Source organism: Gobio gobio (genome assembly GCF_949357685.1).
Source record: "Gobio gobio genome assembly, chromosome: 11".
In the NCBI taxonomy this organism is placed as follows: Eukaryota; Metazoa; Chordata; class Actinopteri; order Cypriniformes; family Gobionidae; genus Gobio; species Gobio gobio.
This window is the reverse complement of record NC_137104.1, coordinates 36,029,307-36,043,672: the sequence shown is the minus strand read 5'-3', so window position 1 is coordinate 36,043,672 and position 14,366 is coordinate 36,029,307. Positions and strand designations below refer to the sequence as shown.

The 14,366-nt window shown below is 34.2% G+C and overlaps 1 protein-coding gene across 3 annotated transcripts in view; it reads left to right on the top strand.

Annotated features, from left to right (window-relative positions):
- Positions 1 to 14,366, top strand: part of tbc1d5 (TBC1 domain family, member 5) — a 32,317-nt gene that overhangs the window by 10,089 nt on the left and 7,862 nt on the right. For all 3 annotated transcript variants that reach the window (XM_079829490.1, XM_079829489.1, XM_079829491.1), the window contains 13 exons: positions 2,669 to 2,714; positions 2,841 to 2,949; positions 3,077 to 3,166; positions 3,257 to 3,331; positions 3,440 to 3,507; positions 5,387 to 5,489; positions 6,035 to 6,123; positions 6,290 to 6,340; positions 6,473 to 6,542; positions 6,644 to 6,816; positions 13,020 to 13,162; positions 13,486 to 13,592; positions 13,940 to 14,025. In XM_079829490.1, the coding sequence (XP_079685616.1) occupies positions 2,669 to 2,714; positions 2,841 to 2,949; positions 3,077 to 3,166; positions 3,257 to 3,331; positions 3,440 to 3,507; positions 5,387 to 5,489; positions 6,035 to 6,123; positions 6,290 to 6,340; positions 6,473 to 6,542; positions 6,644 to 6,816; positions 13,020 to 13,162; positions 13,486 to 13,592; positions 13,940 to 14,025 (1,210 nt within the window). The remainder of the gene's footprint in view (positions 1 to 2,668; positions 2,715 to 2,840; positions 2,950 to 3,076; positions 3,167 to 3,256; positions 3,332 to 3,439; positions 3,508 to 5,386; positions 5,490 to 6,034; positions 6,124 to 6,289; positions 6,341 to 6,472; positions 6,543 to 6,643; positions 6,817 to 13,019; positions 13,163 to 13,485; positions 13,593 to 13,939; positions 14,026 to 14,366) is intronic.

Sequence of the window (14,366 nt, the reverse complement as noted above, 5' to 3'; positions counted from 1 at the left end):
TTCTGTTTTGCTTGGCCCTGATAATTGCTGCTTGCAGCTATATTTTTAAATTAAAATTATATTGAATCTTATTATACAGCAATAGATTTCTATCATAATTTTTTCTCTTTCATGGGGTTTTCATATTTAATGTAAGAACTAAAACACATTAGTTAAAAAAAGATCAAGGCATGTTTTCTCTAAATAAAGAGAAAAATGTGACCCGTGCTGGCAAAATAAGTCGCAATGAGCAAATGTATTTGTTATTTGTTATTGTTCACATTCTCTGTTAAAAAACCTTCAAATGTGTGATTTGAATGACTGAGCTACACCTGTTTGAATAGTCAGCAAGTCGAGTTCGTTTTCTGAAGGTTCCAAAACAAAATCACCTAGCAACCATACCTTAAAATCCCTACTAATAACACAACATTTGACACACACCAAGCCAACACCAAATATCTATAGGGAAAATATATATTCAAATTTTTTTCCATGATACCACAGTTGTTTGATTAACATTAATGAAACCGAGAGCCTATATATTAAGACCTACTGTACCGCACGGATCTGAAATAATGTAACACATCAGATGTTTTTCCACAACAGTTAACCATATGTTCACATAAGACATAACAGATAATGTTTGTGTGAATATTCTGCAAGAATATTTTGAAATACTGTAATTCTGTATATGTGTGTATATCGGGATCGTGCGCTAGTGAGATTGAGTGAGATCGTTTTCATGGATAAAGGAAAGGTACTCCTCTCAGAAAACGTACAAATAATGATACTTTTAGAACTCATTTTTGTGAAAACTTCACTAGCTCGAAATTATCCTGTGCATTCTGACTTCTTTTGCCAGCACGGGTCACAAATATTTCAAGTGCCCCTATTATGTTTTTTTTTTTCTTCAGATATTACCTTTATGTAACAGTAATATAGTTTGTTTGTGAAATGTAAAATATCTGCACAGTTTTAAAGATTAACGTGCACAATAAATAAAGTTATCATCTCCCAAATGAAAGAACCGATTCTGAACTTTCCGAAATGAGTTGTCAGTAATTCCAGTCTCATTTCCGTTACATTCATACGTAACAATGTAACAAATTTGCATAATGCAGTGGTCTTATGCATATGGTCTTCATAGTAGCACCAGCTGCTGCACTAAATGTGGCATCATTCAAATTACTTTGACAGTCCTTTTATATTTACCCGCTTTAAATGCATATTGCCTGCAGTGTTGGGTGTAACTAGTTACTAAGTAATTAGTTACTGTAATTTAATTAGTTTTCCCTTGAAAAAGTAAAGGAAGAGATTACTCTTATTTTTTCTGTAATTTAATTACAGTTACTTCTGATGTAATTGAACTAAATACTGTGTTTAGACTGTAGAACTATAACATATAATACAATAGTGGAATTAACATCAAAATTTAAAGTCTAACTTTTATGTATCCTTTGCATCCTGTAGCATTTGTAATACTTTGGTCAGTTAATAATAATAATTTATGTAGTTTTATATTATTTATTTGAATGAATTAAAAGAGCCGTTTCATGTCCGGTGAAAAATTAACCTAGGGGTAATTAATACATGGTTACCGAGTAGATCGTTCTCTGGGATGCGTTTTCATGAAAATCGAATGTAAAGAGTTTTATCTCTAAAAACAGATTAGCTTATAACGCTAGTCTATGGGGCACAGAATTAGTAAAATTAAATCGCTAGTTAATACCACTAACAAGGATCAAAATAGCCTCACACTAACACGGTAGCATAATGAGGGTCCCTATATGCAAACCGAAGCATTGAGAACTTTGTAAGTGTACAAACAGTTTAATAAGAAGATACTTTATAAAGAAAGTACATTACGCGTATACAGACAGGAGCCATCTTGGAAAACAGTCTCGACAAGTCGAGCCACGAACGCTGTGCTAAGTGAGCTGGTCGATAGGAATTAAGTCCAGCTTAGCACAACGTTCGTGGCTCGACTCGTAGCGATTTAATTTGACTAATTCTGTGCCCCATAGACTAGCGTTATAAGCTAATCTGTTTTTAGAGATAAAACTCTTTACATTCGATTGTCATAAACGCATCCCAGAGGACGATCTACTCGGTAACCATGTGTTAATTACCCCTAGGTTCATTTTTCACCGGAGTTGTCCTTTAACTAGTCAAGGTTGATATAGGATTTAGAAAGTAATAAGTAATTAATTACTTTTTGGAGAGAGTAATTTGTACAGTAATCTAATTACACTATTGAAAATATAATTTAAAAAAAAGTAATGAATTACTAGTTACTAGAGTAACTTACCCAACACTGATTGCCTTTCATGCACAGTTTCCCTAAAGATCCATCATCTCTGCTTGCAGCTATATTTATGTTTATTTTTTACTAAACTATTTTAATGTCCGCAGACTTCTTTCGAAACTCTTTGAGTTTGGATTTATGCGGTGAAATTAATCAAACTTATGGAAAACATAATTTTTTATTTTATTTTATTTTGTAATTTCATATCAATTGAAAAATCACTATGATTGTATTATTAATATGCAATATATTGCCTAGTGCTATTCTGCACTATGAAAAAGATTAAATTATATTGTTCCGAGTTCAACGGATTCCATTGTGTGTTTAGGTCAACTATGATGTCTTAACTATTTTCTCAGTGTAATTTTGTTTCTTTAATTTCAGGAGGATCATTGGATAGCGCTGTTGAGTCCACATTTCAGTCATACAGGTCTCTCATCTTTCCCTAATGTCACAAATCACCATATACTCACTCTGGTTCACATCTGAAACTCACTGCTGTGTGGTGAAGGTGTATCTCTATCCTGTAACTTTCTGTTTGACATGCTCCTTACAGAAAGGAGTGGGATGATTTGTTCCAGAACAGTAACTACCTGACACGGATCAGGCAGGCTGGCATTATTGGAAGATTACGGAGCAGCCGATTCCGCAGCGTATGCTGGAAGGTAATGGCTACCTGACAGACTTAATGCATGAAAATTGTCTTTTTGTTGTTACTGGGGTTGAAAAGTGAAGTGTGCAATTTCTGTGCCAAACGGAGTAGATGATGAGCTTTGGTTTTGTTCATTCCAGCTTTATCTGGACGTCCTGCCAGAAGATAAGACTCAATGGATCAGTCGAACCAAGGAGCTCAGAGCACAGTACGAGAAGATCAAAGAGACGGTATGTGTGTGCACACATGTATGTGGTAGTGATTTATGTGTATTCAGTAGGTTTTGAGTCTAGATCATGATTGTTTGTCTTGAACTGCAGCACATTACAAACCCTCGCAAAGCTGCTGGCCAACAGGACCTGGTGGTGAACAACCCACTCTCACAGGATGAGGGGGTGAGAGAACATCCAATTCAGTAAAACCATAAGAGTGGATGGATCTGCCCATTACTGTTTGATTGACATCTTCACCCTTTTCTGTTTCCTTGTTTATTTATCTTTCAGAGTCTCTGGAATAAGTTTTTTCAAGATAAGGAGCTCAGAGGCATGATCAAACAGGATGTTTTACGAACGTAAGTTTGTAAACTACTTATACACATACATTACCATTCAAAAGTTTGGGGTTCTTTTGAAAGAAGTCTCTTATGCTCATCAAGACTGCATTTACTTGATGAAAAATACAGTGAAACAGAATCATATTATGAAATATTACAATGTAATTTTTTCCTATAATCGCAAAGCTGGATTTTCAGCATAATTCAGCATAATGTCTTCAATGTCACATGATCCTTCAGAAGTCATTCTAATATGCTGATTTAGTGCTCCAGAAACATTTATTATTATTAATGTTGAAAACCTTCTTGCTGCTTAATTTTTGTGGAAACCGTCATCAATTCTTTCAGGATTCTTTAATGAACAGATAGTTCAAAAGTTAATCGTTAATCGTAGTTAAAATCGTTTTTTGCAACAGTGTAAATGTCTGAGTAACAAACTTACCCACCCCAATGGTTGTGTGAATGGTGAATTTTGAATGGTTGTGTGTAAACACTTACCGTATTTTCTGGACTATAAGTCGCTCCGGACAGAGTATAAGTCGCATCAGTCAAAAAAATGCATCATGAAGAGGAAAAAAACATATATAAGTCGCACTGGACTATAAGTCTCGTTTATTTAGAAATGTATTTCACAAAATCAATTTGATAGAGGGGTGGTTGCGTTGCATGAAGCAGTAACACCAAGAAGGCCCGCCTGCAAAGTCATTTATATTCATCTCCTTGGTAACTACCAGGGCATGGAGATGTAACTGCACCGTTGACAAGCATCTCCCGGCAGAGCGTTGTTCAAGCACCCATCTATGGACTCGTTCCTCCAGCTCTGGCCATCTTGCTTTCAGTCCGCGATTAGCTTTCTTTGTTTTCTTCATTACAGTTAAAGTAATGAAGATTTTCACCAGTCCCTCACAAGTTTCTCACTCACTCCAAACTTTATTTCTGCTGCTCGATTACCGTTTTCGGCTGCATATTTTACTACCTGCAGTTTGTAATCTGCAGAATAGGATTTTCTCTTTAGGGGCATTTTGTTTGTGTTCAGTCTTTCTCAGTTGTCTTGAAGTTAATATTTCAGTTAACAGTTTTTCAGTTGTTTTCAGTAATTTTTTTTCAGGGGTAGGCTACAGGAGCAGCATAGAGCGCCCTCTCGCGGCTGTAGACGTAAATGTTTCAATATGAATTCATTTTGATATATAAGTCACAGGATCAGCCAAACTATGAAAAAAAGTGCAACTTATAGTCCGGGAAATATGTTATATCTTATTTGCAATTTTTACTCTCTCATTAAATAAGCACATACTTTACATATTGTATATTATTTTAAATCAGTCTGTACTTAGACACAGTTTATGTTTGTCTTCTAAACTCATTTTAAGCATTCAAACATAAGTCTTTAGATCAAAAGGTTTTAAGGTCATGAGAAATGCAGTCGTGTTCAATAATTCAGTCAAATATAGAAATTATATATAATACATTTTAGTACATACTAAAGTCACGTGTAGCATTTTAATATTATTTATTTTTATTTTGCTTTTTATTTTTAATTCACACAAACTAGTATAGAATTTTTTATATTGTAATATATTATATAATATAATAATATACATAATGTCCTGGAGATATGCATGTTCATTCATAGAAGGTTTGCCTTTGAATTAATGGAAAAATGGAGTGAGCCATTCCTTTTGGTTGTAAACCATTGCTGCTGTGTTAACCAGAGGCCTATTCTGCTTTTTTGGGTGTTAGTTGCTCTTCGGGGGCTGTCCACTGAACTCATAACACATAGTTTATAATATATAATACATGATATGATATGATACCATATGATACGATACCATACCATACGATACGATACGATACGATACGATTAACATAATATCTGTGACTCCTTGATTGTCTGCAGGTTTCCAGAGATGCTGTACTTCCAGGAAGAGGATGTCAGGACAAAGCTTACTGATATTCTCTTCTGCTACGCACGAGAGAATGAGCAGCTACTGTATAAGCAGGTTTATACACACTTAATGACAAATACTGCTACAACACAACATAACCTGTCAAACTGGCTCAGTCGATCTTGTAGTGTAATTTTAAGCATTAGTATTGTATTCCTTTGTAGTGCCAAAAATAAGCATTTACCTCTCTACATTATCCTCTTGTTTCTCTCGTCATTCAATTCAATTCAATTCAATTCAATTCAATTCAATTCAATTCAATTCAATTCAATTCAATTCAATTCAATTCAATTCAATTCAATTCAATTCAATTCAATTCAATTCAATTCAATTCAATTCAATTCAATTCAATTCAATTCAATTCAATTCAATTCAATTCAATTCAATTCAATTCTCTTTATTGTCACACATCAAATACACAAGTGTACCGGCAGTGAAATTCTTAGGTGCAAGTCTCTGTAACATGGCAGTATGGCAACACAATGTATGTACAATTAATAATATACATAAATAACAATATACACATTTTTATCTTTATTATATTTTTATTTTTATCTGCAAATTTGTATCCTTATCCCTCCCTCTCTGTCTCTCTACAGGGCATGCATGAGTTACTGGCCCCTATAGTGTTTGTTCTCCACTGTGATCACCAGGCGTTTCAGCATGCCAGTGAGACAGCCAATCCCAGGTCTGAGCTATTTACCACACAGGCGAGACTGTCTAATGTCACGCAGACCTGCTCAAATTAAACTTTAAATTTGTTTGTGAAGTGTTTACATTTTTTAATTATTATTAATTGAAGTAGAAGTATTTCTTGGTATATTTATTTAAACTATATTGTTCCTCAATTACAGTGAAGAGATGAAAGTCCTTCTGGATCCTAAATTCCATGAGCATGATGCCTAGTGAGTAAATTTCAGATTATCACACTGGATGATCTTACACAAAATTGCCTTGATTAACTGCATACAGTTGCTAAACACACTTCGCTCAATTTTTTGCATCTGTCTTTTTGTTCTTCATCAAATATCCTATAGTATCATGTTTTCTCTGCTCATGGAGACCGCAGAACCCTGGTTCAGCAGTTTTGAGCGGGAGGTCAGAAAGGTACTATTGATGATTTTATGTCAAACTAATTGCATTGATATTTTGTCAGGTTCCAACTTCAATTTTGTTAACATGACTTAAATGTTGTTTAAACATTTCAGGGCAAAGAAGAGATGTTAACCAGCATCCCCTTTGCGAGACCACAAGACTCTGGCCCTTCTGTTGCGATAGTGACCAAAGTCAACCGTATTCAGGACCAGCTAGTAAAAAAACATGACATTGAACTGTACATGCACCTCAACAGACTAGAGATAGCACCCCAGATTTATGGCATGTGAGTATGAATTAACTTTATTATTATGTTATTAGGAGACAAACACCAAAGCTGCTATTGTACCTGCTAGTATTCTTAATCTTCCTCCGCAATGGGAGTCTACGACAGTCCTGTGAACCTTAAGTAGGAAAATGATGAAATTTGGCACACTTGTAGTGGTGGTCCTGAATAGTAATCTGACCAACTTTGGAACTTTTTAGAACCAACTCTAGTGTCACCACCAGTTCCAATATTCACTTTTTAAACTAGTGTTAATTTTGTCACCTATTTTTAATTTAGTCTTAGTCTTGTGCCAAATGTCCTTGTTAGTTTTAGTCATATTTAGTCATTCACATATCTTTTTTTGTTAGTCAAGTTTTAGTCGACTAAAAGTCTCGTCATTTTAGTCTAGTTTTAGTCAAAAGACAACTCAAGGTATCTTAGTCAAGTTTTAGTCGACCAAAAGTCTAGTCATTTTAGTCTAGCTTTAGTCAAAGGAAAACTCAATATATTTTGTGGCAAAATAAGTTACATAAAGTACATATAACCTGCATAATGTTTGTGCCACAACACCATAGCTAACTGGTTGATTTACAGATTAGATCAGCATTAGCTTATGAGACGATGGGCACAAATATCGAGTTCGATCTTGATTCAGTATGAATTCATATGTATATAGCCTACTGTACATAGTATAAGGGAAAATATGTTTTTTTACACTTTTTTGGGGTTATATTATATTTGCTTGCATTCTTTACTATTCACTATTATTAACATTTCAAAATTTCACAAAAAGTAAGCAGTTATGATCTGTGTATGTATTAAAGAGCCATACAGGCACCCAGTGGGTAATGGCATTACAAGTGAATTTTTTTATTTTTCCAGCCACAAAATGACTCTAATTTGCCTCTTTGCAGTGGAATTCTCTATTTTAACCTTAATTAATACACTAATTGTAATATAAATAATAAAAATATTAGAAGAAAAATATTTTAAGTGATCATTAATGGACCATAAGTATTGCACAAATAGTATTTAGTACCAAAAGATCTCCTCAAAATATTCAATAAATATTATTGAATTAAAATATAGGCTATTTATTTTTGAAATAGTTAAGGTGTATGGTCACATTTGACCATCAACGAGTACAAGTGTGACTTAATTAGTAAGGAATACCTGAGGGCTAAATACAAGAAAAACATTAATATTAATGTTAACAATGTTGATCTCTACCACTCTCCATAATAAAATGATACTGTAAATGTGGCTGACGCACACTATGCTGTACTGTTTACCAAAAATTGCTGCAAACACCTGTAAAGTGAAGCTGTTGTGTAACTTACGCAGCTTAAGCCATTCAAATATACTGACACAGCGCTAGAGGTATTGAGCGCTCCGGGAACCACGTGACCACACGCGCGCGGCCGCGAGATGACAGGCGGAGTCTGAGAGAGACCTGCACTCCAGCAACAGCGCGAACTCTTTCTGAATATTTTGAACAGCTGAATATTCATCTCATGATGTAAAAGTAGAGACAATTGTAGACGAAAATGAAGAGAGATTTTATCTTAGTTTTTATTTTATGCAAAACATTTTAGTCTCGTCCTTTTTCATCAACAATAATGCATGTTAATTTAGTCTTAGTCAGTGTTTTTGGACATTGGTGCAGTCTCGTCATCGTCTCGTCTTCGTCATGGAAAAAAAGGTCGTTAACGAACATATTTAGTCTCGTCTCGTCTGACGAAATTAACACTATTTTAAACTTTAGAACACTTTGTCCTAGAAAGAAAATGTTTAGTACTCTCCTCATGCTGATCACATTCAATATCTTACATTAAGACTCCGCCCATTACAGTAGTCACCATTTTAAAATTTAGTTTAGTTTGTTTAGCCACACAGAAATGACTGAACAGAATTTTGATACATGTTTTGTTCAAAAAGTTATGATGATGTAAAGTTAATGATGTCGACACAAAATAGATACATCATCTCAAAAATTTGATCTATCATAACGAAATTTGGCTCACTTCATCAGCACCATGATCTGAGGGTAAATTGGAAACAGCATCAACTACGGTTTATGAGAACCAAAAATTGGCTGTTTTTACTAATAACTTTTGAAATGTTTGTCAGAAATGCCTGTCCGGCATTTTGAAATTCGTCATAAACTCTTTTTGTTTTAAATGCTTTGACATCTCAGCAAAACAATTATTTTAAGTTAATTAATTTTTTCAGTACCGATACTTTCCTTCGTTTATGGGGGTTTCTTATATGTAATTTTCCAACATTATGCTCAACCACCATTTTTAGATATATGAAAAACTGTTTTTTTACTACCTCTCCTACAAATCTTGTCCAGTTATATCCAAAAACAGCTCAGCTCAGGTGATCTTTGGATCTAGCCGCACAGAAATGACTTAACAGATTTTTGATATTCACTACCGTTTCTGAGAAACACCTTTCCGAAGTGGACACTGCCTGTTTTTGCTCAATCAGTTCCCTAGCTCCCGAGCTCATGAATCAGTATATCATGTACACGAATTTGGGCACTGGTAAGGACGGTAAAGGACTCTGGCTCACTACAAATTGGGACACTAATGACTCTATTTCCGGCGACGTGACAATATCCTCATTGAACATCAATACTGGTATTTCTGAAAAACAGCAGAACTGACGTAAATAAATTATAAATGTTAGTTAGATTGTGTTCATTTACCTATCTAGCGATGTATGTTTATCCTGAAATATAATAAAATAATGCTTTCTATTTTTAAAAACATATATTGCGTTTCGTTATCGGTCGTTATGTGTAGTGAATTGGCTCACGTGATTTAAGTTTCGCGCTTCAGAACTTCCGGTAAGGGAACATAGTGAGCATTGATGCACCCTGGGTTTTGCGGTGCATTGTGGGACTTTTTAGGGAGCGGACGTTTCAGTGCACTGGAAGGGTTCTGCGATTGAGACCGTCCTTAAAATGGCAGACTAACTAATCGGTGCCCTGAATACTGAACTAGGGAGCTGATTGAGACGCACCCTGTGTTTGTTGACCTATGCTATGTTAGCTTAGCATGCTAATTGGTTAACATGTTAATTAGAGGCCATTCGTTCAAATGTGGCTCTTTCAAATTAAACATAGGCTACGTTATTGGCTAAGTTATCTTCATATGCTATTCGGTTAGCATGCTAACTAAAACTTTTGTGTGTTCCACCTCATATTGAAGGGTCTCTTCAGCAGTAAATCAATTGTGTGTCATGTACATGGTGCAGTGTGATGATGAGTGATGAGCACTTGACCAGAAAGTTGCGTGTTCGAATCCCGTATGGTGTGATGTCCAAAATGTTACTGATATGCCAAGTATGTTCAAGAGTTTATTTTACATATATCAACATCTTAGGATATGTATAAGTTATTATGGAAGCTTATGTGTAGCAGAATTCAATTTGCAATGTAATATGCAAAATGGCAATGCAATATGTAAAATGGCAATGCATTTCAGTATTTAAATTTACATTTTACATACCAACATTTGTTGCAAAATGATAATTCAAAATGAATAATATAATTTACATTTGCTATTTCATACACTAGTTTTAACATATGATTTAAAAATATATTTTAACGCTTTATAAGTTGCAAAATGAAAATGAAAATGTATTACAGAAATGATTAAATGTGTTTAACATGTTCAAGCAAACATTGTAGCAAAATGATCATTTAAATGTTATTTTTTCTTAATTGCATTTACACTCACAGATAAGATACTTGCGATTGCATTTTCATTATATGTCCCGCAATGAATGTAGCAAAATTCAATGTGGAATTGAAAATGCAATCCGAGCCGATCAAGTCTCCGCCCCGCCCTGTCAATGGCTGCGTGCCTGCGTCCCAATTCGCCTACTTATACTACGTCCTAAAAGTATGTACTCTTTTTGTGAAGAAAAAGTACATACTTTTGAGTGTGTAGCAGAAGAGTATGCAAGCTTTGGGACATACTACTTCGTCATCTTTAACGGACTCTGTTACGTGCGTCCCGTCACCGTTTAAACTGCCCTGTCAATCATCGTCACAGTTAAAATCCCCCACTTTCAATTTAATTTCCTACCGTATCGGAGAGAAATGTAGTCACTCGTTGATCTGCCTTTCGTGGGTCTTTAATGCAGAGACTCCTCTCATGTGTTTGCAAAGTTAATGGCCAAACGTATCATTAAAAAAGTTCTCAATGCTGCTGAAGGAGAAATATAATGTGGATAATATTGAATAAATATCTTTTCGTCAGGTTAAATACTGATAATTGCTCACTCAAACCACTTTATCTAATCCTCTCCACTTAACCGTCAGACCCGCGTAACCGTCATGTTTGTAGTTTTTTAAACACTTTTTATCCGCGTTTGTAGTTCTAATCGAATCCTCGTCCATCTCGCAATGGGTTGTGGGCAATATCAGCTGTTAGAGTGCGCATCGATCTGCACTTCGGATTCTGACCGGAAATAGTAAACCATCCGGGAATCTTTGGAATACTTTTTTCAACATACTAAGATTTGGGACATACTAATTCTTTTTTCGAATACTATTTAGTACGGATAGTATGCGAATTGGGAAGCAGCAAATCATCGCATCAAGGCGGGGCCAGGTGTTGGAAATGATCATTTTGCAACAGATGTTGATATGTAAAATGTAAATTTAAATACTGAAATGCATTGCCGTTTTACATATTGCATTGCCATTTTGCATATTACATTGCAAATTGAATTCTGCTACACATAAGCTATCATAGTTAACTTATGACTTAAAAAAAAAGAAAAGTTTTGTAGTACAGCATACCATACTTCTTTGGTAGTTAAGTTATATTTCTGGCCATTTCTTACAATGAAACTTAAAATTTTATAGGAACGTTATAATGAAGACGTGTAGTACCAAATGTCATAACATTAGATACTATTTTATTTTTGGCCCATTCATTTTATTTGTGCCTATTTTATTTAAGTCTATTTGATATTGCACAACCTTATTGATTGGCGCACTGTGTTGAGCAATGTGCTGGATGTTGAAAAATCGTTTAGTCAAATCCTGTGTGGTGCAAATGTATACCCTTTAAATTTTGCTATGTTCATAATGTTGCCTTAATAAAATCGTATCTTAAAATGCAGTTTGATAAGGCAATGAGCACATGACCCAAAAGTTGTGGGTTTGATTCCTGTGTGGTGGGTCAGGCCCACATGGAATCTGCGCGTGCAGAATTCCGCAGAAAACCGTAATTTGAGAAGCATACACAATCGCGTGCGCAATTGTGAGGGGTAGTAGCCTGCGCTTATTGATGTGACATTTTTTTGTGAGAGGGTCATATTTTTAAATGTAAATTTACCACAGAGGAGTTAAGAAAACGTCACTTGTCTACAAAAATTACTTATTTATAGCTATTCATTTTTTTTATTTTTATTTACTTCAGTAGGTATTTATTTTGCTCTATTGTTGAATTATATGAAATTGTTTATTTAATGATTTATGTTCAATACAATTGATAAAGCAATATTTTTTTTATCTTTTAATGGATGTACAATAAGAGAGATCTAGCTTTGTTTTAAAAAACAAGTTGTTCTATTTGGATTTGTATTGTAAACCTTAAATAAAAGTTAAGAAGTGAATATTTTATCTTTTTTCAGTTCCAATATTTTCAGTTCTTTCAGTTTCAATATTCTTAGATCTTTTAAACACATTTAAAACCATTCCGCATAATTCCGCAGATTTTTCAAAAAATTCTGCGCAGAAATCACAAAAAAATTCCACAATCGGTTTTCAACCTGTTGTTATTATTATTATTAGGGGCAATACATAGGCTATATATATATATATATAGCCTATGTATTGCCCCTAATAATAATAACAACAGGTTGAAAACCGGTTATTGCACCGGTTAGTGTGTGTATGTATGTATGTATATAGGGGCAATACATAGGCTATATATACACACACACACACACACACACACACACACACACACACACGCATACATACATACATGCATACATACATTCATTTTTAATTAAAAATGTTGATATTAAATTATTCCAATTATATAATATTATTGCATATTTATAATGATCTATATTACTTATTTATATTTAATCAATATTTCTCAATATCAATATCAATATTATACGTTTAAGATATGTAAGTCAATTTTCCATCACTTATAAATTCTCTGTTTCTGTATGTTTGCGGGCAGTCGCTGGGTTCGACTGCTGTTTGGTCGGGAGTTTCCCCTGCAGGATCTGTTGGTGGTCTGGGATGCTCTTTTTGCAGACAGCATCACTTTGGACTTGGTGGATTACGTGTTTGTCGCTATGCTTCTGTATATCAGAGATGCATGTAAGTAAAATTCTCTCTCATTTGTGCTTTGTTCATAAAACAAACCAATGGAACACAAGATATAGACTTCATAAGGTTTAAATTAACTTTGGGTGTTCACCCTGGAGCTCTATGGATATCAAGCAATACACAATCCACAATGTGTCTAGTCATAGGGCATCACTGCCACCTACATAACATTCCAAACACAGGAGCTAATGACATGCAGATGAGTTATGCCTTTTGGCATTGAACATGTATCTTTACAAAGAGCTCTAGAAGAAATGTATCAGTTTATTTGAAAGTCCAGTAACTGTATCGTTCCTGTGTTGTTCATGTCATAGTGATCGCTAGTAACTTTCAGACGTGTCTTGGCCTCCTGATGCACTATCCTCCTATTGGAGACATCCACTCACTGCTCCTAAAAGCACTATTCCTCAGAGACCCTAAGGTACTGTCAGGCACACCCGCTCTTTCATTTTCACTTGTTATATCATTAAAAGTAATAAATTAAATATTAAAATCATATATGTAAGATAGATTTATTAAATAATATAATATGTATGTATAATATTATTTATTTGTCATTAATATATTACTTCATTATATAAATATATTATGTCTTATTTATTTATTATTTTCTCTGGAACTTATTTTATATGAGTTTAGGGAATTTATCCCAGTGTCCCAAACACAGCTTGCTTGAAACTCAAAAGCAGAGACACTTTATAATGCTGAAAGTACAGTATGTACTCAGTATAACTTATTTTTGTCATATGTCTTTTTATATAACTTTAGAATAATCAGAGACCAGTAAACTACCAGTTCCAGCAAAACCTTGACTACTACAAAACCCGTGGAGCCGACTTGGTCAACAAGACTCGGTATCTTGTGTTTTTGTGCATATTTTTACTTTGTGCACAATGCACATATAAAATTATTAGTGCTGGGGAAAAATGTATCCTGATTAATCGCATCCAAAATAAAAGTTTTTGTTTACATAACATATGTGTGTACTGTGTATAATTATTATGTATATATAAATACACACACATGCATGTATATATTTAAGAAATATTTGCATATATATATATAATTTATCTTATATATAAATATTTTCTTAAATATATACATGCATGTGTGTGTATTCATATATACATAATGATTATACACAGTACACACATATGTTATGTATATGACGATGAATTTTTCCCCAGCACTAAAA